Source organism: Anthonomus grandis, chromosome 8, assembly GCF_022605725.1.
Source record: "Anthonomus grandis grandis chromosome 8, icAntGran1.3, whole genome shotgun sequence".
Taxonomy (NCBI): Eukaryota; Metazoa; Arthropoda; class Insecta; order Coleoptera; family Curculionidae; genus Anthonomus; species Anthonomus grandis.
Genome location: NC_065553.1, coordinates 27,782,591 through 27,809,728, shown reverse-complemented (window position 1 = coordinate 27,809,728; position 27,138 = coordinate 27,782,591). Strand labels below are relative to the sequence as shown.

Genomic DNA, 27,138 nt, shown 5'->3' with positions numbered 1-27,138 from the left:
CTAAACAAAGATAAACAAAAATGACGTCATTACAAATGGGTATAATTTCGACTTTATTTTTTCGTCGATTGAATAATTCATACTGACTGTCACTGATTTATTGACACTTTTCCTCACGTCGCGTCAGTGACAATATTCATTTTACTGGTGCCCGTTTGGTTTTACCTGAACCGAAAATTTGCTAATTTTACAATTACATTTAATTGAATAATTCAAGATTCGCTTATTAAAATTTTTTGAAACTTTGCACAAGAGTTTGCCAGATTTGTCTCTTCAAAAAGTTATCTTACATTTTTTCTATAAAATGTACAGGGAAGCCAATAATTGACCCCCTTAAAATTTCCATGGGTTTTCCTATGTTCCGCTCGGCGACGCACCACCCGGTATATGCGATAATTTTAGTAAATAAAAAAAAAATACATATTTTTACACTGACATAGTTATATTTGATTTAATTAAAAAAAATTCATAATATTTTTGAAATATTTTTCAGAGAACATTTATTTCAAATTTGTTAATTAGATGTGCTATGGAGTACGAAAACCCTTTTAAAGTATTCTGTGTCATGTTGTGGAGTTATTAATAAATTTTTACGCCTTATGTTAATGTTATGCACATCTGTTCGGTAGCTAACTTTTTTTAGCAAATAAGGAGGAGACTGAAATTTAAGGATTTTGTAAAAGAAACAAAGAGAATGCAATATTCGTCTATCGTGCATGTTAAGCCCGTTAGCGCCTTTTAACTTAAGAGAAATATGTTCATGTCTTTTTATTCCAAATACAAGTCTCAAACATGAATTCTGAAGTTTTTAAATCCTAAATATGTCAGAATCGTCTAGGCAAGGCCCGTAGATGGTGTTGCAAAAATTGAGCGGCGAAAGTACTAAGGCATCGCAAAACATTCCTGGATTTAAAAAATACCTTTGTGAGAAAATTGTTTTTAATGCAGAGAAACCAGTTCTTATTTTAAGTGTAACATGTTCCTTAAACCGAAGCTTATAATCAATAATAAGTCCCAAGTTTTTGCAGAAAGATATGTACTCATTGTTTATATGTAAATTTAAATTATTTAAAAGGTTAGCAGGAATGTCATCTTTACAAAACAGTATTGCTGTTGATTTAGCAGGATTTATTTTTAAAAGAAGTTTGTGGGCTTCTACATTATAATCTATTCAAACCGCATTAATACACTGACCGGCCTCAATTGCATCGGACTCTCTAAATAAAAAATAAAGTTGTGTGTCATCCGCATACCAATGGTTTTTGCAATGCATAATTTTCTTTGTCAATTGTGAGGTGTAAATAGTATAAAATATTGGCTCCAAAATGCTACCCTGAGGCACTCCAGAAGTAAGGGTAAGATCCTTAGATAAATGTTCATTCAAACACACTCTTTGTTTACGGTTCGATAAAAAAGATGTAACCAATAACAGCGCAGAATTACCAAATCCCATAAACTGCAACAGAGCTAAAATAAAATTTTGTGATTAACCATGTCAAATAATAATAATAGGACTTTGTTTGTACATTCACATTTCAGATTACAGGTTGACAAAATAAATAAAAAATAAATAAAAGTGAATATTCAAAAAAAGCGAGGTTCAGTTTGTCAGATTATAAATCTAACAACTGTTCAACTAACCTTAACTTAACTCTAGTATCTAAATTGAGGACTAAAAAAGTAAATACTAAAAATCTTTTGATTTAATTAATTTTTATATATCATTTGCTTATTCTTAAGTATACAATAAAAAGAAAGAAAAAGATTGCTATTTATAAACTCTCTCAAATGTCGATACACCTTGCCCGTAACTTGTTGATTACATATTTTTTGAAATTAACTGGAGACATAGCAAGTACAACTCCGGGAAAATCATTTAGACGTTTCGCAATAAGATATGCATTTTACCTTATTTACAGTGAAACTGCTCTCCTCGTCGATCCCCAAAACACTTCGGCAGTGAGTAAACAGTGGATAGCGTTGGTAGTGGGCCACGAACTCGCTCACCAATGGTTCGGAAATCTCGTTACTATGGAATGGTGGACCCATTTGTGGTTAAACGAGGGTACTGTTGCTTTTTCAAGCAAAAAAATATATAAACGTTTAAAATGATTACTTTTAGGTTATGCTTCTTTCGTCGAGTTTCTTTGTGTGAACTATCTGTTTCCAGAGTACGACATCTGGACCCAATTTGTTAACGATTCATATATCAAAGCTCTCGAATTAGATAGGTGGGTAACGGTTGGTTTGATTTTTTCGAATCTTTGGTTCCAATTTTCTATTTTCAGTTTAAATAATTCTCATCCAATAGAAGTGCCTGTGGGGAACCCCTCGGAGATAGATGAGATCTTCGATGATATCAGCTATAATAAAGGAGCGAGCGTTATTCGGATGTTACACCACTACATCGGGGATGAAGACTTTAGGTGAAAAACGTTCCCAATAAGTAACTTTTAGTGGTTTATTGGATTTAATTTTTTTAGAAAAGGGATGCATAACTACCTAACAAAACATCAGTATAAGAACACTTTCACAGAAGACTTATGGGAAGCCCTTGAGGATGCCAGCAAAAAGCCTGTGGGTGAAGTTATGTCCACTTGGACCAAGCAAATGGGTTTCCCGTTAGTGTCTGTTACCAGTAAACGAGCCAGTAAGTACCATTTTATTTTACGCATATTAGATTAGAATGAACAATAAATTATTGTTCAGATCTCCCTTAATAATTTTCAATTTACCCGGTTATCCACATCAGTATTTTACAAATATTTAGTGTTTTTTTTCTTTTAAAATGCGGTTGTTGATCTGGGTAGTTTCGGTATGTTTATCGCATATATTTGAAATAAAGGTTTATGTTTTCCAGGCATTTTAATGTCAATTTTTAGAGTTGCAAGCATTTTTAATAATTTTTCATGGGTTTAAAATGTTTTATTCCACGATCTTCAAGCTCCTGCCAGGCATTTAAAGTCATTTTTGTTTCAGTTTCTAGTTCAATAGTACATACAGTTTTAAAAATATATTTTCTGCCACAATGGCCTTCATCACATGTAAAGAATTCCCCCACTGGTAAAGAAACAGAAACAATAAGCTTTATAATTTACACTAAAATTACAAGCTAGCTAGTAGCATCCTACCTTGTGGATTCACTAATAAAAAGAACGAAAAAAGATGCAGAGAACAACACTACATGATACAAGTCAAGGGTAGAAAATTAAGTTAAAATTGGTAAAATCGGACGGAGACTAGTTACTACATATTAAAATTATATAAACAAACAAATGATGTTGGGTTTAAAAGCAAATATCAACAAATTAAGAACAAGCTATTGCCGAGTTTAGGAATCGAACCGAAGTTTCTTAACAAAAATAATTGTTAAGAAACTTATGACAAAAAATTATGAAGGCATCTGAAAGAATAAAAGTGTTTAAAAACACTAAAAAGAGTGTAGAGGAATGGATAACAAGAGGATTGATTGCCTCAATTAAACACGGGGATAGACTGCAGAAGAACCTACAAAAACATTACGATCATGAATTACATAACACTTATAGAAATCATTTAAATAAGGATAGGATAGATTGATATATTTATCCAATGCAAAATTAACGATATGTTTTAAAGGCTTTGATATACACGTTCGGCGGTTGAAAAATTTCGAATATGATTTTTGCGTAATGTGTATGAAGGAGACGGAGTAGAGCGAGAACAAACTTAGCTCCACCCTGGGCGGCTATCGCGTCGTCGTTGCGCTTATCAGTCCGGTTAAAGTTCGGTTGCAATTCCTCGCATACTTATGTACGTGTTAGCCGATCATGTTTACAATTTATTTCAACCTTTGGTACGAAGACAAGTAATAAATTGATACTTATATATTTGGATACAGTAATAAAATAAAAATGGTTTTCACTGTTGATCAAAAGATTAATATCATTAAATGGTATTGTCATGCGGATAGTGCAGAAGAAGTTGTCGGCCGTTTTATATTTGCATATCCTGATCAGCAGGTCCCTACTACTAAAACAATTTATAATATCTGGCATAAGTTTGAGCAGTCGGGATGTGTAAATCGGTGTGCAAAATGTTCTAGTGGCGATCAGGAACCTCGTCGAACACCTGACGCTAGGATTGAAAAGGAGGTCAAGGTGTGTGCATTTGTGGAAGTAAGTGAACCTTGTTCTAGCTCCCAAATTTCTGAAGAACTTGATATTAAGTCGTACAGTGCGTGATATTTTGAAAAGAAATAAGTACAAAGCCTATAAAATTAAAAACAATCAAGAAATTTTTCCAGAAGATCAAATAAAACGCTTGGAGTTTTGTGAAACCTTAAGAGAAAAAATTGATCAAAATGACGGCTTCATAAGTAATATTTTATTTACAGACGAGTCATCTTTTTCTCTTCTAGGTCGACATAATTCTTCAGTCGTGAGATATTGGTCTCGGGAAAATCTACATTTGAGTGTACCATTACGAACTCAATACCCGCAAAAGGTAAATGTTTGGGCTGGTATTTTAGCCAATCACATTGTAGGGCCTTTTTTTATTGATGGTACCTTAAACTCTGAGAGATATTTACTTTTATTGCAACAAAATATTATACCCGCTGTACGAAACTTGGATGTTAATTTTGAGGAAATTTGGTTTCAACTAGACGGATGTACCGCTCACAACGCTAGACAAGTGCAGGACTATTTAACAAACAATTTTCCTGAATGGCTTATTTCCACAAGAGGTACCATACCATGGCCTCCGCGATCTCCAGATCTGACGCCTTGCGACTACTTCTTCTTCTGGGGCTATTTGACGGAAATTCTTTACCAACACCGACATGAAAGAGCCGTTAATTTGGACGAATTGCGACTTAGAATTATTAACATTTCTAGGTCCATTACACCTGAAATGTTAGCCAATGTACGTAGAGAATTTTACGACAGGTTGGGATACTGTGAAGCCCAACAAGGAGGTGTATTTGAGCACCTTATTAAATAATCCATTTAATTAGAATTATTATTTTGTTTAAGAATTATTTTTCATTTTATTCTAGAATATTGTATTTAGTTTTCACCAAAGGTTTTTAAGATTATTAAGAAAGGTTTTTAAAAAACAACATAAATTTTTATCTTTCGTGTGCGCGTAAAATTCCAATACTTGATTCGAGGCTAACCTACCCTTGCTAAACATCACTGCGAGCAAGCCGAAATTAAATTCACATTGCGAGCGGTACGGAGAATCGGCGTCGCTATCGGTGGGAGGTTACCGATGCAGTCGTTCTCTGTCTACTCTCTATCTATTAGGTCTAATACATTAAAACTCAATCCGTAAGATTCAACTCGCCAAACGTGTATATTCTGCCATCCCTTTATGATTTTTTTTATTTAATTTTTTTAATAGGGAAGAGTGGGTTGTTGTGAGACGGGTGTTGTTTTTCAACATCTAAAGGCTATAAACTGTAGTTTTGGTTTAAATGGCATCGGTTAGTTAAGTTCTTTTTTATAAAAATTAAATTTTTTTAAAACTATCATTAAAAGAAATAAACATTTTTCAAATGTTAGAAAAGTGCGGGGAGTTGCGAGACACTTTTGAAAACAACAAAAATTACGTATTTTTGCAATTTTTTTATTCAATATGAAAAATAAGAAGAAAAGAGACAATTGTCATGAAAATGCAATATACATATTTAATCTGATTCACAATGAACACGTCTAATATAAGCACACTTCACACTATAAAATTGGCACACTTCAAGTGTACAGCTCGATCGCATACATTAAGGAGTTGCTTTTATTCAACCTTTTCGCCATTGCAAATGATGCAGAAGTTTTCTTCTTTAGAATCTGATGAACTTGAAATCTTTGCTGCTGATGTGGAATGACACTCCTCAATGAATGTCCCGTGCCACAGAATAATTCAGGCCCAGTTTCTTTACCAACTCGCACGAATAAATTGTCAATTCATTTTTGTTTAAGCTTTGCTTGCCTTTAACTGATACTTAATTACTTCTTTACATTACTTAACATTACATTAATTCTTTACATTACATTAATTCTAAAAATTTTTTTAATCAGAAGAAAATGAAAAAATTAAAATTAAAGGAAAATGGGTTAGCATTTACTTAGCATATAATTTTGAGATGTAGCGAGACAATTTCGATTTCTCTACAGTGCATCTATAAAGTAGCGGATAGATTCAATAAAAATGGCGATCCGTCGATTTTACTATTTGGTTTAGGGTTTTTTTACGTGGAAATTAAATATACAGGGCGACTCAAAAAACATGACGTCATCAATATGTTTTTTAAATGGAAACCACAATTTTTTAATGCAGAATCAGAAAGAACGCATTTTTTTACATAGAATATGGTACAAATGAATAGTGGTTACATAGGCAATTTTGAACGAAAAATGATGATAAAATGTAAAATTAAAGAAATACCTATTTAAATTAAATGTTTGTCAAAATTAATTTTTAACTCATTAAATTGATCATCAAGTTTCTTTAACTCATTAAGAAATTTGTTTACGCGCTCAATATTTTTTCTATGTCCTTGAGGCTCTTTTCTAATATTACGTCTTAACTGTACAATATTTCCTAATAATTCTTTAAATTCGCTGGCCATTGATAATTACTTGAGAAAAAAATATATAAAAATAAGCGTATATACTACTAAAACATTTAATCTGTTCGTACTCTTTAACCTCCATATAGACCATTCTACTAGAATCCATAACTATAGACTCCTCCATATTTATCCACTTAACACTAAAACTCACTAACTACTAAACTCACTACTCACTGAGGTTCTGCTTAGTTCATTAAACTAGTTCTTGACTTCGCGTAATTTCACGTCTTATTTTAGTCTTTAGGGTTTCTTTGCCCGACAGCAGTACCAAAGGATACAGATTACTGCGACTGTACCACCAACCAACTCCAAAAGTTCCATTGCCGATACGCCATTACGTCCATCAGCAGTAACGCCACCGCTATTTCCACTTTGTGCTATTATAACTTCTTCCTTGGATTGTGTTTTACCCATTTTAAGTATCGTTTTTAACTTTCTTTTCAGGGAAACTGGACTCTTTTCAAATGGAACCACAAATTTTTAGCTAGTAGCCTTTTTAATCTGTGATGGAACTTGGCACTGTAGGCATTGTGCTACCACTATAAAACTTAACTTAAGCACGTGCGGCTGGCAGGGTCGCCATATAATATTCTTAGTTTGGGAACATTAAGAATATATTGTTCGAATGGAACGTACTCAAATTAAAACACACATTCTCTACTAAAACCAAAACTTTATTATTTCCATTCAAGTATAATAACCTCTTGTTCAATAGCTAACTTGCTTACGCTATCATAATTAATCGACCTACTTATAGGCTAGAAGCAATAACTTTACATTAACACTTATTTCCTTTATGATTTCGCATAGAAACAATAAGCCATCGCAGAATTTTTAAAAACTACTTTTAAGGGTCTTTAACCTATTGCATACTACCACAGTTCGAATTAAGCACCGTTAACAACCTGACAATAACCAAGGCGATTTAAAAAAAATTTTAACGTTGTCAATGACATTTAGAGTAATATCTTTCATTTCCTGGCGTATTTTTTTTTTAAATCTTCTAAACTCGTTTGTAAGTATCCCCATCAAAAAATTAAATCTGGCGATCTGGGTGGCCATTCAATGAACCCTCGCCTACCTATCAAACGATTTGGAAAAACCTCATCTTGATAATTGCGAATGGGTAAAGCATAGTGTGGCGGAGATCCATCTTGCTGAAAAAAAAGATCCCGTTGGTGCATGTCGGGTTCTTCTAAATCCGGATACAAAGTTATCAGAGCGGGGATAAGATCATATTGAAGAAAGTCGAAATACCTCTCACCAGTGAGAGTGTCATAAAAAAAGTAAGGTCCTAAAACTCTTCCTTCCTTTATACCGCACCACACATTGAATTTTTGAGGGTGTATCGCATTCTGTGAACCAATGAGGGTTGTCGGTCGCCCAGTATCGACAATTCTGTCTGTTCACATGGCCGTTTAGAGTAAACATTGCTTCGTCAGAAAATATCCGTTTTACAGAATTATTGTTATCATTACATAATTGCTGTATTTGCTCACAAAATTCATTTCAAAATCATCTTCCGATAGCTCTTTAAGTAAGAATATTTTATAAGGGTGGAACATTGCTTTTTTCAATACTTTATGCAAAGTAGATCGCGATAAATTAACATTAGAAGCCCTGCCTGTGATTGTGCCTTTGGGATTATCTTGGATTGTTAACAGAACGTTAAGCTCATGTTCTTCAGTTATTGAACCCCGCCCAGCTTTTTGAGTATCCCGAACAGGCCCGAATTAACGAAACTCTCCTTCAACTCGGTTTACCATGTTTTGGCGTATAGGCGACCGATCAGGATGAGTTGCATTAAACAACTGAATCACCTCCTTTTGAGTACGCGACATATCTCCGAAACCAATCATGCACAAGATTTCCATTCTTTCACGTTCGCTTAATCTTCTCATATTTCATATAATAACAGTAGGTAATAAAGTGTAGTTCCTAATAAAACGCAGGATGACACTGCTTTTGTCTCTCAAAAAGAACAAACCGCACTGGCAAATAGATAAAAATACTTCAAATAATTGCATTAAAATACATTCACTTTTTGACACTGACTACAACTAAAAAATCAAAATACCAACATTTAATTTAGATAGGTATTTCTTTAATTTGATCATCATTTTTCGTTCAAAATTGCTTATGTAACCACTATTCATTTGTACCATGTTCTTTGTAAAAAAATGCGTTCTTTCTGATTCTGCATTAAAAAATGGTGGTTTTCTTTTAAAAAACATATCAATGACGTCATATCTTTTTTTTTAGTCACCCTGTATATTTAATTTCCACGTAGAAAAACCCTAAACCCAATATTAAAATCGACGGGTTCGGCCATTTTTTCCAGATACGGTCCATTTCATTTTTATTGAATTTATTCGCTACTTTACGGATGCACTGTATATTGTACGCTCATGTGACGGACCGTAATGCTTTCTTCTCTATCAGTTTTTTTTTAAATTGCAGCCACTGTTGTAGTTGTTGGTTTGCTTGATTGACTCACATATTTATGACATGGGATGATAAAATGGAATGCAAAAAATCTAATCCTAATTGGCGAACGTGACGACGTTCCTGCTATCTTACGACTCCCGACTTTCCCCTACCTTTTAAGATCTTTTCTTCTGTAATTTAAGAAAAATCAAAAGTGTTCCATAAATACCAAACTTGGTATTTATTTGGCAGTGATGTCTAGTGATATTTTGTAGGTTTTTCATGGATATTTTGAAAGTGATCAGCAAAAGCATTAACAATATCTTGAAAGTTTGAATACGTATGATCATCACCTCTCAGGTCAGCGTTTTATATGCTTTCTTAGTTCATGTAAATAAATGTGTAGCACTGAATTTTCATTTTTACCCGAGATTAATTGATGCAGTTTATTTTTCTTTTTTATGTTAAGAAAAAATTAGCAAACAAAAAAATTTAAACCTATAAGATTTTAATTATTTTTGTTTCAAAATTTGCTCGTCATTTTTAAATGCATTAATTTTTAAAATGCTTTTTTCTTATCACGTTTTTGACTTTTCTATTTTTCGCTCACACTGCAAGAAACCGTGGAAATTAAATAATATTTTATGTTTTAAGCTGATGGAAAAGGAGTACATTTAACTTTAACCCAGAGCAAGTTTACCGCGGACGGTTCTCCCGCACCCGAAACATACAAATGGATGATCCCTATATCGATTTCTACCTCAAAAAATCCCAGCAAAGAAGTAATTTCTACAGTATTAAAGGAGAAACAAACTGAAATATTTGTAAGTCTTCTAAATTTAGTTAAATATTTAAAACTAATCGAAACCACTTTTAGGTACCTGATGTAACAGAGACTGATTGGATTAAGGTAAATCCTGGTACAATTGGTTTCTATCGTACAAAATATCCTCCAGAGATGCTGGAGAAGTTCGTGCCAGCTATCAAAGACAAGAGCTTACCCCCTCTAGATAGGTACTTGATTTAAGTTAATTTTACTTAAAACATGTTAGAAAAAATACATTAAATTTTCAGGTTAGGGCTTGTAGATGACCTCTTTGCCATGGTGAAAGCGGGTCACACAAACACGGTGGAAGTGCTGAAATTTCTTCGTGCGTTCGAAGACGAAACCGATTATAATGTGTGGTCGTCCATAAGCAACATCTTAAGCAAGTTATCTCAGCTTTTGGGTTGTTTGGGTCCTATTAAGGAGGGATACGATAAGGTATAATGTGGGATGGTCATTGTGTTGGCTTTTTTGCCATAACAAGGTTTTTTTAGTATCAAAAACAACTGCTAAGTAAGGTGAATAAACGATTGGGCTGGAACAGTAATAAAGGAGAAACGCACTTGGACACCCTCCTCAGGAGCTTGGTTTTAGGTAGGATGGCGCTGCTTAACGACGATAAGACGATTGAAGAAGCTAGGGCGAGGTTAGAGAAACATATTGATGGAACTGAGGTATGATTTTGAGGCAATAATTTCGGTGGTAAAAGTTCTGCAGTTTAGTGTAATTTTTTTACATTTTAAAATAGTTAAATTGCTTATTTTAGGACGCGGAGTCCAGTAATGGATTTTCCTTTTTAAAAGTTAATAAAAAAATTTCTTGAAGATTATATACATAATATGGTCGGGTTTTAATCTTCCACGGGCACTGTTATTTTAACGCACATAAAAGACACCGTGGGGTCTCAGACAGTATAAACAGGGTGTGCCAATAAGGTGTATGGCTAAGATAGCGCCTTAACTATACGAGGTAGAGCAAAAAGTTCTACAGCAAAGTTGTAGGGTTGACAAAAACCTACGAACTAAAAATATTTTTATGTATACTGGGTGTGTCACAAAAAAGTTACTATAAAATATGATTTTTTTTAAATGGTACGCCCTGTATATTATGGTACTAAAATGTGAGGCAAAAAGAGTACTTTACTTTGGTATAACGTTTTTAAAATTTCCGTGCGGCGTTGCAACGTAATTAATTTTTTTATGTTATTTTTTGCCTTTTAGAGGGTTCGTTTAACAAATCATAATTGACTTAAAATTTATTCTGCGCCTATGAAACTTGTACCACAGTTAGTCTAGGTTACCTCCTCTAGGCTGACTATGATAATTTGTAATTTTTTAATACAGGGTGTTTTTAAAGAAGTTTCAAACTTATCTCAATATAATATAAAAATTAATATCTCAAATTGTTCAAACGGAACACCCTGTATATTTTTATCTAATTAAGTTTGTCCCTCAAATACCTTAATTTTTTATTTAATATGTCCTATAGCTAAACCAAGTACTTTTTGAGATATTTTAACTTTTCTGTAAAATACTATGCATAAAACGGATATTCTTTAAGTTTTCTTGTTGATCAAGATTGCTTAGAAACATTGGTTTAAACGTCAAACAATAATTGTCAGATTACTTAGATTCAGATATTCTTGAGTCAGTTGGATCTAAGTATCGGAAACGCTAATATTTCTTTTAAAAATTCCACCAAAAAACTGGGTTTAATTTGTGACACTAAACTTAAATTTACCATAACAGCTTGTATTAAAAAATCCTACTGCGCCCTTAAATCTCTTTTTCCTTATAGGCATTACTTAGAAAAGAAAACCAAAATTGAGCTATGTGACGCACTCGTACTATCACACTTTAACTTCGCGGATAGTGTTTATGGTCCTTTTGTGGATACAACACAGGCCCGGAGAGTGCAAAAGGTACAAAACTCATGCATACGTTTTATATGTGGCATAAGACGTGGACAACACGTATCACATAAGCTTAAAGAACTTAGCTGGTTGTCAATGTTCAATAGGCGGGTACTGCACTCGGCTTGTCTGTTTTATAACATCATTAAATTTCAGTGTCCTATCTATCTCAGTAGGAAAATTGTTTACAGAACTGATGTTCATAATATAAATATACGTAGAAAGCACATCCTTACGATCCCCAAGCACAATAAGGAACTTTTTAAAAGAGGATTCTCTTATAACATAGCGTCAACCGTAAATAAATTTCAAGTTATTCATTTTAACACATCTTTATCCTGTTTCAAAAGAAGGATCAGACAGCGGCTTCTCAGTGAATGAGTTTTTATGGGCGTTTATATGCATTTCAGAGAATATAAGATATTATATACAGATATAATCATTCAAACCTCGCCTATAGGAAATAGTCTATGAGCGTAAGCGAGAGGGGACATATGGAGTCCGCATGAGACAGACATAGAGCACAATACATGCCGTTTCCAAATTAATACGTTTGGCAACACTGATATTTCTGCCGCACGGCTCTCCGCTCGTTCATCGAAAAATGGGACAATTCTTATCCCCACCACATTGCACCGCCAATATGAGATTGCATTTTAAACGTTTAACGTTATTTTTATTCCTAGCGTTCTGCTTAACCAGCAAAGATTAAATTTAAAATCGCTCGCTATTTTCTTGTTAAAATGTGTTCTCTTGAGGAAAAAAAGCAAATTATTAAGTGGTATCATGCCGGCAGCTCTGTCGATAAACTATCAGGCAGATTTGCATTCACGTTCGAAAATCAGCCCATTCCCGTCCGCAGCACAATTTTTGCAATTATCCATAGGTTTGAGACCTTTGGGTGCTTGCAAAATTGCAGGAAATGCTACGCAAATGAGCAATCACTTGTTGTTAGACCACTAGGCGAAGAAAGGGAGCTTCGAGAGGTTAATGTTTGTGCTGTTGCTGAAATGAACTTTCCTTGCAATAGTACAACCATTGCCAAAGAAACGGGTATCGAGCCTTTAATGGTTAAAAGAATTTTGAAAAGAAATAAGTCCAAGTGCTATAAGTTGCAAGAAACCCAAGAAATGTTCCCACAGGACCATGAGAGACGGATGGAATTTTACCATGAAGTATTGGAAAGGGCAAATCGGTATGAAATGTTTATTAGTAACATTTTGTTTTCAGATGAGTCCTCTTTCTCTTTTTGTGGTAAACATAATCCGTCTATTACAGTGGGTTATTCGAGGGAAAATAAGCACATAAGCATACCAACACGTACACAATACCCTCAAAAGGTTAATGTACAGTCCTACAACCGAGAGAACCGTAACAACGGCTGAGGGGGCAGAGGCGAATTGTGTAAGAAATTCGGCTGCCTCAGTGGCGGGCGATTTTATTTTCAATTTAATAATATTATTTTTTTAATTAGAATAAATATGATAAATTCATGTAAAACAGTTACAAATGGACTAATAATTTACGCAATGATTAAGTAAAAATAATATGAAACTTATAATAAGATTATACAAGAAGTTCGTTTTTAAATTAAATATTTATAAAGTTTAAATCGCATATTAAGAGTCAAAAATTGTATCTATACTCTATTTCAGAAGTGTATAGAGCAATAAACTGGGGAATTCCGTTCTGTTTGGCTACATTTCGTGGTAGTTCATAGGCGCAGGTACTTATAATATTTATGAATTTAATTTTCACGGATTAAATGTCTTTATTTTGAAAGAGATTAAATACTAAATAAATACTTTTAATAATATAATAATCCTTTTGTATAGGTACCTATCTTTTAACGCTTTGTAACATGCAAAAATGGGGTCAGGTAATATATACAGACTATAAATACTTTTAAATCATATTTTAAACTTAGTAGTCACTGCTACGCTGTAGTGTAATCACAATATTATTATCCCAATATTTAAAAAATGGAGGTATTCAGTCCAACGAAAAGATGTACTAAAAATTCTCCACTATCGCTGAGTGAAAAAGTTATTATTTTAAATGTACATGATTGCATAAAACACGATTACCCTAGTTTTACTGTGCAAGAAATTGTTGAAAAATGTTCTCGAATGAGTGGAATTGGAAAGTCCACCATTTTCAAATTGTTGCGGGAAAGAAAAGTAGCAGGTCAAGTGGAATCTCCCAAGCAAAAGCCAGGACGACCTACAAAAGTCCTTGATGAAAATGCTAAATGTATAATTCGAAGAAAAGTTCACTCTTTTTATTTTAAAAAGGAAATACCCACCCTAGACAAAATTTTAATGGAGCTTGGCCGAGATGACAGTATTCCGTTGATAAAAAGAAAACTTTTATGGAAAACTTTAAAAAATATGGATTTTGCCTGGGAAAAGCATAACCGCAAAGCACTTTTACTGGAGAGCGACGAAATTGTTTGTTGGAGACGACAATACTTGAGAAGTGTCAAGCAGTACCGCAGGGAGCAAAAGAAAGTTTTTTATCTTGATGAGACGTGGATTAACGAAGGTTATATAGTCCAAAAAATGTGGCAAGACAAAAATATAACCAGTGCTCGCCAAGCTTTCATAGAAGGCCTGTCTACGGGTATTAAAGTACCTTCGGGAAAAGGAAAAAGACTTATAATCACACATATTGGAAGCGAAGAGGGATTTTTAAAAGAAGGTCTGCTAACCTTTGAGTCGACTCGCACAGGAGATTACCATGAAGACATAAACTCAGACGTTTTCGAGGACTATTTTGGTGAAATGATAAAATTTCTTCCGGCTAATTCGGTGGTGGTTATGGATAACGCAAGCTATCATTCACGGCGAATAGAGAAGACGCCAACTTAAAGTTGGAGAAAGCAAGAAATTATCGATTGGCTGACTGCAAAAGGTATTGCGTTTGAAGCAAATTTGATAAAAAAAGAACTGCTGGCAATAGCAAACTTACACAAAACTCGTTTCATGAAATACGCCGTGGAAGATATAGCCGAAAAATATAATATAACTGTACTGCGCTTACCGCCATATCATTGCGAACTAAATCCTATAGAACTGATATGGGCGCAGGTAAAAGGATTTGTAGCAAGACAAAACACGAGTTTTAAAATGAAAGATGTTAAGCTACTGTTTGATCAAGCCATTACGGAAGCGACACCAGAGAATTGGCGAAAAGCAGTCCAGCATGTAATTAAGCAAGAGGACAAAATGTGGGATCTTGACAACCTCATCGATCAGACAGTCGATCCTTTAATTATAATGTCAAGAGGTGATGACAGTTCGTCAGATGACGAAGAAGACTACAATCTATTATAATTTAAAATTGTTATACACTGTTCAAAAAGTGCCAGATCCAAAAGTGACATTTTCAACTGTTTTACTCTACATATTATGTTCAATAAATTTGTGAAAAAAATATATTATTCCATTTAAACAAAAGTAACTTTCTAAAATAAAATAGCATTTAAGTACATTAATTATAAGGTAAAAAACAAGTCCCAGTTGCACGCCTTTGGCGAACCGTTTTCAATGTTTATCAGTGGATAACAATGGGCAAAACTCATAAATTGACCCAAAACCGGGTGGCACTACCTGCAATCAACGAAAAGAAAGAATTTTACATTGAAACTAATACACAACTAAGGTAGTGGTATAAAATATTGGTGGATCACCAGGTACCACTTTTGCATACCTAATGAGGTTTTATTGCTCTACACATTTCTGAAATAGAGTATAGTAAAATTATATTTATATTAAAGGATATATCATATACAATTATACACTATCGCCCATAAGTAGAGCGACGCCCTAAAATTGCAAACAAAATTAATAGTTCACCCATTACCAAAGAACTAATAGTGCATTTGGAAACTTCAATTAATTACTCAGTTGACGTATTTTGTCGATTTATTCCATAAAGTTTTATAGTGTCTTTTTGGCAGATTTGAAAAAAGGCTTCGAAAAAAACTTTTTTCTGTATGGTTTTAGGTAAAAATGACTGATTCCATTCGAAAGAGCGGCAAAAAATACAGTCCAATCGCGATAATGTCAATTAAATAAAACATACCTTCTGAAAATATTTAATATTTGTAAATTTGTCACGAATTTGGTTTCGGATTAATAATTTTTGCTGATAAATTTAAATTTGAATTTCTATCCGAAATAAATAATTTAAGTAAAATTTCACTGTGTTTCATTTACCATGTTCAGTCATAAAAAGAGAATATTTAATATTCACTGACTTGTAACAATTAACATTTTAAATCAACAAATTACCAGACCGTAATATAAAAAAGAACTAGGCATTTTTTCCCTATGGATTTTATTTTTTAAAGTAAAAATTAGCTGTCCTATTTTTGTCACTCTTGACTAGTTTTCTAGTTTTGCCAAGTCAATCTAGAACCCTGACATGTGTGTGCCAGATTAATAAAGATTAACTCTGTCCACCACACATCCCATATGTACTAGCAATAGGTGTTTACCCGGTTCTTGGTAGACGTTTTCTAAAAAATTAAATAAAATCATATATTAAACAAAAATTAAATAAATAATAATGCAAATAAATACCTAAGGCTTGTATATAATTTTCTTTGTCGCTTTCTTCGTCACCACGTTTCATCGTTACCACCAGCATTCGTAATAATAAGTTGTTCGACTTCCTCCATTATTTGATCAGTCTCCCAGAATTTATTATTTATTATCTCCATGACATGTTTGCAACAGTTTGCCCAGTGTAAAGGAGTTATAGACTCAATTCCGTCCTGGACTAACTGTGCCAAATTTTTCATTGCCAAATCACCCGTTGTATTGTGAGATCGAATATAATTTTTTAGTTGCGCCCAAACCAATTCGATTGGATTTAATTCGCACATGTATGGAGGTGTGCGAAGAGCAACATTCCCATGGGTCCGAATTATTCGGTCCACAACATAGTTTTTTTCATTAATGCGTAATCAAGGAAAATAAAATATCTAATGTCTTTAACAGAAAAAAAACAACCCACAATAACTAATAATAGAAAAAAAAATCGCAAATAACAAGAACAACAACAATAACAAGAGCAACAACAACAAATAAGAGTTAAATATAATCGCATATTAATAAATGCCGAAATCGCAAAATCGTCCAAAATCTCTACGCGCGCCTATGGCAAGATAACCAGACAAGGAGTCTTTAAACCCAAAATATAGAAATGTATCGCGTGCTAAACAACCATTGTAGGTCACGTGTATGGCTGGACGAATCAGGACACAGATACGAAACGTCACCGCTCGGGGCCCGCCTCTACTGAGCACCTGCAAGATCATCTGTGCGGTCTGTTGCCAGCTGAGACACTTTTTCGGGTAATGAAAGAATTAAGGTGATTTTCGCCTTCGCTGAATAAATCATGTAGATTACGTATGAGTATTAAGTATAATTTTTAATACAGACTGCGTGTTTTGGTAAAGTGTTATAAAATATGTAATTTTAAGTTAGAAAAAAGTAATAATAAATACATAAGACATATTAGTATAATAAATTATGAGAAGAAGTGGCAACGTTGCAAAAACGAAAATATTTTTTGCCGCATTCTTTCCGCGAGGGTTCTTTCAGTTGTAGCACTGTATATGGGCTGGCATTTAAAGTGATATTATAGGCCCTTTTTTTATCGATGGAAACCTTAATGCCAACAAATACCTTAATCTTTTGAGGGATAAAGTTCTTCCTGCTATTCGATGGCTCAATATCAATTTAGAACAAGTTTGGTTTCAACAGGATGGTTGTCCCGCTCATAACGCATTAGTGGTACGTCAATTTCTCGAAACGTCTTTCCCTGATCGAACAATCAGTGGAAACGGTACTATTAAATGGTCCGCCAGAAGTCCCGATTTAGCCCCCAATAATTTTTTCTTTGGAGATACCTAAAAAAACAGATTTATAGACACGAAAATGAACGGGCTACTAATTTAGGAGAGCTTTGTATTAAAATTAGGCAAGCATTTAATAGTATCTCCATTGAAATCTTGTCGAACACGAGAAGGTCGTTTTATGATCGATTGACGTACTGCACTGCTAAACAGGGTGGCCTTTTTGAACCTGACATAAGATAATTTTAATTTTTATTTAATATTATCAAATTAACTTAATTTTTTGCTTCATTTTGAATGAATTTTTTTATTTCTTGTCCATTTATGTTTACAACATTATTGCAGTCGGTTTTTAGTTTATTTTTTGCTGTTAGGACAGGCAGCAGAAAAGACTCAAACGAAACAAGAGAAAAAAATTAAAACGCTAAGTCTCGGTCTCAAAATATCTTTTTATATCTATTAATCAGGTAACATGTTTCGCTAATGAAGCATCATCAGACCTTATAGCTAGATGACCTTGTCAGTACTTGAGTACTTAGCAGATCATCTAGCTATAAGGTCTGATGATGCTTTATTAGCGAAACATGTTACCTGATTAATAGATATAAAAAGATATTTTGAGAACGAGACTTAGAGTTTTCATTATTTATCTAGTTACGTAGGTCTCTTTGAGATAATGGACGAGTTCTTTCAATTTCAAACGAAACAATTTTTTTTTTCAATTTGCTACAGAGCAGTACTCCCCCGCTTGCACGCCTTAAGAATACTGAAAGGTTTCGGTTTCGGGCTTCGGCGGGGTCCGCTGCTTCGAGTATATTGTCACAACGTTGCCAGACCTACCGCGACATATAATTCCTATAGGCGAAGTTAGAATGATCATATCTGTACATACAATTTTCTTTTATTAGGCTTAGGTTAGGTAACTAAATGTAAGTACGGCTTAGAATTTTTCTACGGCTTTAACAGCCTCTCCTTTTGGAGAGAAGCTGACTATCAAGGCCATTTGTTTCATTTATATATTTGTTTTGTATTTGCAAAATTGTTATAATTATTTGGAACAATAAAATGATTATTATCCTAAACGAAGACATCCCCAAGCACGAGTGTTTCAAAAATTAAAAGAAAGTTTTGAGAGAACAGGAAGTGTAATTTATGAAAAACATGAACGGGTGAAGCCAGTTACAAATGAGGAAAACAGGATGACAGTAGCTTTAAGTGTCGTTGAAGATCCTTATAAAAGCGTTAGGCAGCTTGCTAAAGAATTACCCTTTAGTGCAACATCAATATCTCGCATGCTTCGAAGCGAAAAATTCCATCCTTACCATATTCAATTGTTGCAGGAATTACTTCCGCAGGATTATGAAAGAAGAATGGCTTTCTGTCAGTGGGCGCAAAATACGATTCGTCAGCCTGCATTTTTTAATTTTGTGCTTTTTTCGGATGAAGCTCCATAAAATAATGACAGTGTTAATAAACATAATTTTCATTATTACACCAGCAATCCATTCTTCACCCGAGAAATTCATCATCAACATAGATGGTCGCTTAATGTTTTGGGCAGGAATAATAGGACATTACGTTATTGGACCGCACTTTTTTAATGGGCATCTTACAGGTGAAATGTATTTAAACTTTTTACAAAACGATTTTAATGTCCTTCTACAAACGTTGCCTGACCATGTTCGAGATAGGATTTGGTTTCAGCATGACGGCGCTCCAGCTCATTATAGCCATGCTGTTAGAAATTTTTTAATGACCGGTGGATAGGGCGAGGTAGGCCGGTCCCTTGGCCCGCAAGGTCCCCAGATTTGACCAAACTGGATTTGTTCTTGTGGGGATATGTGAAGGAAAAAGTCTATCAAACAACTCCTACCACAAGTGAAAATTTGAAAAATAAAATTCGGGAGATTTTTTAAACAGTCACGCCAATTATGTTGGAAAAGGTTAATGACTCATTCTCAAAAAGGGTAAACGCTTGCGTACAAAATTTAGGAGGTCATATTGAACACAATTTATAATTTCGTGTTTGTGTTTGTGCTCGAAAGGAAAAAAACATTTGTTTCTTGGCTTATTGTTGATTCTAATTTGCCCACAATAACACCTACAATTTAAGCCATGTTAAAAATAATTCGACGCTCCTTTTATAAATGTGTTTTAATTATTATAAGTAAAGAAACCTAGACTTAGGTAAGAGATGTAATGTATAGAAAATTAATTTTATATTATTTTTTTTTATATACAATTTTTTTTTTAACGGATTGTACCTGAATGTAATTTTAACTGTTTCGTGGTTTTTGTTTTTTGTTGTTTTAATTTTTGTACACGTAAAGAACATTTATTTTAATAGTGTTTTTTATGTATTTGAAATGATTGAAGTCATTTGAAATTGAATCCATTTCAGTGTCCTGAGGATGACTTAATATAAGTCGAAACGTCGACATTTAGGTAAACAGGTTTCTGTTTTATTTCTGACCTCAGCCAACAACCCTCCGCATTATACAATTTATAATAATTGTAATTGATCTTTAAAATTTAAAATTAGTGTAATGATGTACCGGGTGTACAACTAAGAGAGGTCGCCGGCCATATCTGAGTAACTACTCATCGCACAGCGTAGGGAAAAAAAATTTTTTAATAAAAGCGCCAAAGAGAAATTGCTGGAAATTATTTACAAGTTCGTACGATAGCTGCTAGGGGGCGTAATACAACATTGAAATAGAAAAAATTGGTTTTATTGAAAATATTCAAAGTGAATCCTAGAGAAGAATGATGCCATTTTAAAGCATGATAAATTCTAAACATTTTTTATTTCAAACTTCTTTTTCTAATCTGTCAAATAATAGGTGGGGAAGGGTTGAATATTTATATCTAAAATTCTTGATAACTTTGGATTGGTCTAACGAATTTCAACGAGCTTACTTTTGTTTTCAAGAATAATTATCAGGCTTTTATGTGGTATAATTACTTAGCCGTTTTAGTGGTTTTGTTGAGCGCTAGAGGGCGGTTTGTTTTAATTTGTACTTTTTCAGCGATTTTCTGGCAAATATTAAAAACAACGATATAATTTTTTTTACTTAAGCTAAAAGAGCATTAAAAAAAACATAAAAATTGGCGCAAACCGCAACTCGATATCTTATTTTATTCCGAAATTATTAATTAAACTGTTTTTGAACAATAAAAATAAAACTCCAGAACTCAAATTAGAGTCTTAGATGCCCAAACTGTTTTCCTTCATTTTCAATACACAGTCGAAGTCGTTGCGTCGTTGACAGAACCAGAAATCGCTGAAAAAGTACAAAAAACGCTGAAAAAGTACAGTTGGCGGAAAACAAACCGCCCTCTAGCGCTCAACAAAACCACTAAAACGGCTAAGTAATTATACCACATAAAAGCCTGATAATTATTCTTGAAAACAAAAGTAAGCTCGTAGAAATTCGTTAGACCAATCCAAAGTTATCAAGAATTTTAGATATAAATATTCAACCCTTCCCCCACCTATTATTTGACAGATTAGAAAAAAAAGTTTGAAATAAAAAATGTTTAGAATTTATCATGCTTTAAAATGGCATCATTCTTCTCTAGGATTCACTTTGAATATTTTCAATAAAACCAATTTTTTCTATTTCAATGTTGTATTGCGCTCCCTAGCGGTCATTGTACGAACTTATAAATAATTTCTAACGATTTCTCTTTGCCGCTTTTATAAGAAATATTTTTTTCCCTATGCTGTGGGATGACTAGTTACTGAGATATGGCCGGCGACCTCTCTTAGTTGTACACCCGGTACATTTATGCAAAAATACGTTGTAAGATTAATAGGAAATAATTGTAGGAAAAGTAATAATTCTAATTCTTCAAAAATTTTTTCTAAGCAATTTTGATCAAAACTTAAAGAATACCCGTTTTATGCATAGTATTTTACAGAAAAGTTAAAATATCTCAAAAAGTACCCGGTTTAGCTATAGGACATATTAAATAAAAAATGAAGGTATTTGAGGGACAAACTTAATTAGATAAAAATATACAGGGTGTTCCATTTGAAAAATTTGATATTAATTCCTATATTATATTGAGATAAGCTGGAAAGTTCTTTAAAAACATCCTGTATTAAAAAGTTACAAATCATCATAGTCAGCCAAGAGGAGGTACCCTAAACAAACCGTGGTACAAGTTTCATAGGCGCAGAATAAATTTTAAGTTAATTATGATTTGTTAAACGAACCCTCTAAAAGGCAAAAAATAACATAAAAAAATTAATAACGTTGCAACGCCGCACGGAAATTTTAAAAACGTTATACCAAAGTAAAGTACTCTTTTTACCTCACATTTTAGTATCATAATATACAGGGCGTACTATTTAAAAAAAATCATATTTTATAGTAACTTTTTTGTGACACACCCAGTATACATAAAAATATTTTTAGTTCGTAGGTTTTTGTCAACCCTACAACTTTGCTGTAGAACTTTTTGCTCTACCTCGTATAGTTAAGGCGCTATCTTAGCCGTACACCTTGTTGGCACACCCTGTATATTAAATACCATTTTACCCTGGTTCTATTTTTAAAAAAATATGTGAAAAAACAATCTTATATAGCAATAAAGATAGTGTAGTATTTTTTTTTTAAATCAGAGACTAAAATATTAAAGAGAAAAAAAAACTAATTTATTACAGATAAAGATATATATTTATTATAAAAATAAATAACAAAATCTTCTGCTTAGGAACTTAATTACTCATATTAGGAACAAAAAAAGAAAACAAATAAACTACCCAATATAAAACTTGCTAAAAAAATAAATGCTAACAATTAAAACCTTAATAAATTACACGGAACAAGTTTGTAATTTTAAAAATTTTTTACACACTCGCAACAGATTTTTCCACAGTGGTCATCACACATGGCAAGTTGACACTTACTGCATACTAATTTGGTTTTCCTGTCTTTTCCTCTAGGGCAAAATCCACATCTTACACGTTTTTGCAATACCACAGCCTCAGATGTTTCCTCAGGAATATCCAAAATGTCTTTTATATAGGTCTTTAGTGTTTCTCTTAATATTGAAAGTTCCAATCAAACCCGAAGCATAGGTTCTAACAATTGAAAATACAGTATATTGAGCAACTGCCGTCGGTTAAGCTTTTTGTTTTTACTTTCGCCAAGTTATATAGTACGGCAGCATTAATTCCACATTGATCAAGCATTCCATAGAAGAACCTCATTGACCTCATCGTCATGTTCCTCTGGCAGTTGTATATGCATGGCAAAGTTTATCAAAGGTATCTGGTCCGCCCTTGGTACATTGGAGTCTAAGATCATTTCCGGTTTACCAGTTTCAGGATCAACAGAGTTTGAATAGTGCATTGTTGATAAAGCAAGAACAATTTTATTTTTTTAGGTACATAACAAATAAAAAGTTTTATTTTGATCAAAGGCAAATTTGGAAGATCCTTCCACCCTGCCTCTTTTTTATTTTTCCTTAGGGTTCCAATCATAGTAAGTTTATAGTTGGTAAGAATATTTTCAAACAGGGGAATTGAAGAAAACCAATTGTCCACAGTAATGGTTCTGTTTATTCCATGAAGTGGTTGAGAAAGTTCTCTTACATAGTATGAAGGAACCAGCTCATTGTTTTCAGTACTAACTTTTCCAACGTATGGAATTGCATTAACCATATACCAGGTCCTAGCATCGTTCATCATCATTATTTTAATTCCGTACTTATCTGGCTTAGACGCTAGATAAATACGGAATGGACATTTACCTCTGTAACCCATAAGTTCATTAATTGTGCAGTAAGTGGTCTATAAATTTTTTTACAATTAGAAATAAATAGGGAGGAAGAAGTCCATTCTGAAGTGGAGTCAATATAATATTAAAAAGTTAGTAGGGGAAGTCTTTTCTCCACAAATAAAATGCTAATCCTCTAATTTCAGTAGTGATGCGTTTCGGCAAGTGTTCTTGCCATCATCAGACTCTAAAATATATTACAAACAGTTAAAAAACATATACGAACATTTTCTTCTTGACAGGTGACATAAAAAATACAGATAAAATTATGAAATTGTAAAATACTTGCTGAGTTATTTAACACATACACAAATTCTAAACAATAACAAACAATACTTGAATAGTACATTGCTGAAAAAAGGGTATAACGTTATCCGTAGCAGTTGGTTTTCTATAAATTTCAAATTCGAGTTTTATGTTATTTGTTCTTTTAATTAACTTTCTCTTCTTTAATTCCTCGGTTCCTAACAGTAACACTGACATTTGATTTGATCTGACTTATTAACACACATTTATCTATTTATTTGTTCACACCCTATAACGCTACAGTCCGATGGTTCTCTCTCACTCGCTCCCAGTACTCAGTAGAAATCTGCTAATCTCATATTGTTCAATTTTGTTATAATTTTAACTGTTCACTAGATGTCGTGCAATGTACTATTCAAGTATTGTTTGTTATTGTTTAGAATTTGTGTATGTGTTAAGTAACTCAGTAAGTATTTTACAATTTCATAATTTTATCTGTATTTTTTATGTCACCTGTCAAGGAAAAAATGTTCGTATATGTTTTTGAACTGTTTGTAATATATTTTAGAGTCTGATGATGGCAAGAACACTTGCCGAAATGCATCACTCCTGAAATTAGAGGATTAGCATTTTATTTGTGGAGAAAAGACTTCCCCTACTAACTTTTTAATAGAAATAAATAGTTCCCAAATGTCCCTTATTGGGGCTAATTTATCAAGTATTCTTCTTTCAACCCTGGTTTCCTTATTATTAAAGGGTAAGGAAGAACATAAAAATTCAAACCTATTCATTGACATGACTGCTCTATATAAGGACATTCCATATTGCTTTGACCACAGTTCTTCAAGGTCTACATGAGCTGATTTTCTGATGCCACACACAAGCAATCCAATAAAGGAACGAATTTCAAGTCCGCGAGTCCATAGTCCTTCATCTAAGAGGCGTCGTGTTACTAATATTATGGCGTCCAACGACAGCTTCAGATGGATAAAAAAGCAACAAAAATCCGTTCTATTTCCGTACAAATCTCCTTCCATGATTTCACTAATGGTCTGCAGCAAATAAACCAATTTACTGCTTCCCTTTTTAATGCGCCTGTTATTAATGTAATAATAATAATAATAATAATAAGCCTTTATTTTCAATAGGCAACTTGCCCAATAACAGGAAACAGTTGCAAAGCAATGAGAAATATAGTTTAAAAAAAACACAGAACAAACCTAAAAAAAATAAAATATATATAAGAAAAAAAGTAAAGTTACAATCTCAAAAATTATCCAAAAAATTAGGACAAATAACTATTAATATGATATAAGAACCCAATTATAAAAGTTTAACAAGACAATCACATATTCAATAAAATTAAATTAACTTAACGCGTTTCGGTTGTTAAACCATTTTCAAGGGAAATCTATGTAAGTAAAATTTATTAATCTATTTGGCTAAAAGATTGAAAACACTTATGAACTAATTGACGATCTTAAAACAATTTCTTTGCCAGACAATTACCTTCTTGTCTCCTTTGACATAGTTAATCTTTTTCCCAGCATACCTAGAAATGAAGTAATAGCTATAATAGAAAATGGCTTATATACACATCAAAATCTCAATCAAAAACACCCAGAACCAAAACAGGAATTATTTCTTTGTTTGGATTTCTTTAGGTTTAATGATAGATATTATAGAATGTTGAATGGTTTACCAATGGGCTCTGGTTTGTCTCCCCTACTGAGATTTTGAAGAAAAACTATTTAACACACAAGACAATCTTATCAACAAACATTTAATATGGAGACGGTTTGTGGATGATATTTTTTCATTTCAGCAGGCTCCAAAGCGGAATTGCAGGAATTTCACGTTTTTCTAAACTCTTTAAATCCGAAAATTCAATTTAAGGTGGAAATAGAGTGCAATAATAAATAATTTTTTTTAGATCTAACAATTAATAGGATGAGTAAGAGCTCACAATATTCCATACAGTGCATCCCAAAAGTTATGTCTAAATTCATTTAAAATTCAGGGGTGTGTTCGAAAAAAAAAGCTCGGACCCGTCGATCTTTAAGTTGCGCATTTTTGTACGTAAAGTTTGTTTATACAGGGTTGCTCGAAAATAAATTACGACCATCAACTTAATTTTTTCAAATGAAAGCACCTTTTTTTATTTCATTTTTGAATTTCGCGTAGAATGCTACGTATGTTTTATGCATCATGTCCTATCTAAAGTCAACAGTTATCGAAAAAAAGACGACCAAACATTATTATTGAAGTTCACCTTACGAGTCACCTTTAGTCACGAGTTATCTCTGAGAATTTTAATACAGAGCAAAATTCCATTCATTCGTGTTTTTTTATTGTTGGCTGGTGACCGTGTATTTTCATAGAAACTGTATGACAGTTGTACGCCAAACAGATATTGTCAAGTATGAAGTGTACGAGCAAAGTTGCGGTTTTCACAATGGTAATAGTTAACGGAACGAGAAAAAATAGAAATTCTGTGCATGGTTGGGTTTGGTGATGGAACATGTACTCAAAGAGAAGCTGCTCAATTATTCAATGAAATCCATCCTGATCGTCCTCTGATATGTCAAAAGGTGGTGAGTAGAATAGAGGCTAAATTTAGAGAATTTGGTCATGTTAGAGATCTGCCGAAAGCTGGTCGTCCTGCTCGAGATGAAAATGAACAACTTGACGTTTTGCTTTCTTTGGAAGAAAATCCATGCACTCCTGTGTCGCAGATTGGGGCAAATTTACATATGGCGAAATCTATAGTTCCCCGAATAGTTAAAAAACACAAATATCACCCCTACAAAGTTATTCCTGTGCAAGAGTTATTTGATGACGATTTCGATAGGCGAAATGAGCTTTGTGAACGCTTACAAAACATGTGCAATCTAAAAATAATATTTGTTACTAAATAATTTAGTAACAAATATTATTCTAAAAATAATATTTGTTACTAAATAATTTAGTAACAAATATTATTTTTTCCGATGAAGCCACGTTCTGTTTGAATAGAAGTGTGAACAGACAAAATTGTCGATATTGGGCAACAGAAAATCCGCATTGGATGATGGAGGTTAACACCCAGTACCCTCAAAAACTAAATGTGTGCTGTGGAATAGTGCGCAGAAGAGTAATAGGTCCCTTTTTCTTTAAACAGACTTTAACGGGACAAGTATATCTCAATTTTCTCCAATTTGAATTAGTTCCAGCATTACTAGCTTTATTTCCATATCCATTGGACCCAGACTATCCTGTCGAAGAACTAATTTTCCAGCAAGATGGCGCTCCTCCGCACTATGCTGCCACTGTGCGTACATTTTTGGATGAAACCTTTCCCAATCGGTGAATAGAAAGGAGAGAACCCATCGAATGGCCTGCTAGGTCGCCTGATCTAACGCCAATGGACTTTTTTTGTGGGGATACCTCAAGTCGAAGGTATTTGTTAATAGGCCAAAT

The 27,138-nt window shown here is 33.4% G+C and overlaps 1 protein-coding gene across 1 annotated transcript in view; it reads left to right on the top strand.

The window, feature by feature from the left end:
* LOC126739399 (puromycin-sensitive aminopeptidase) overlaps window positions 1-27,138 on the top strand; it is a 112,997-nt gene that overhangs the window by 61,957 nt on the left and 23,902 nt on the right. The window contains exons 5-12 of the mRNA XM_050445066.1: window positions 1,920-2,065; window positions 2,123-2,231; window positions 2,289-2,426; window positions 2,484-2,650; window positions 9,695-9,864; window positions 9,918-10,054; window positions 10,115-10,304; window positions 10,361-10,540. Of these exons, the coding sequence (XP_050301023.1) occupies window positions 1,920-2,065; window positions 2,123-2,231; window positions 2,289-2,426; window positions 2,484-2,650; window positions 9,695-9,864; window positions 9,918-10,054; window positions 10,115-10,304; window positions 10,361-10,540 (1,237 nt within the window). The remainder of the gene's footprint in view (window positions 1-1,919; window positions 2,066-2,122; window positions 2,232-2,288; window positions 2,427-2,483; window positions 2,651-9,694; window positions 9,865-9,917; window positions 10,055-10,114; window positions 10,305-10,360; window positions 10,541-27,138) is intronic.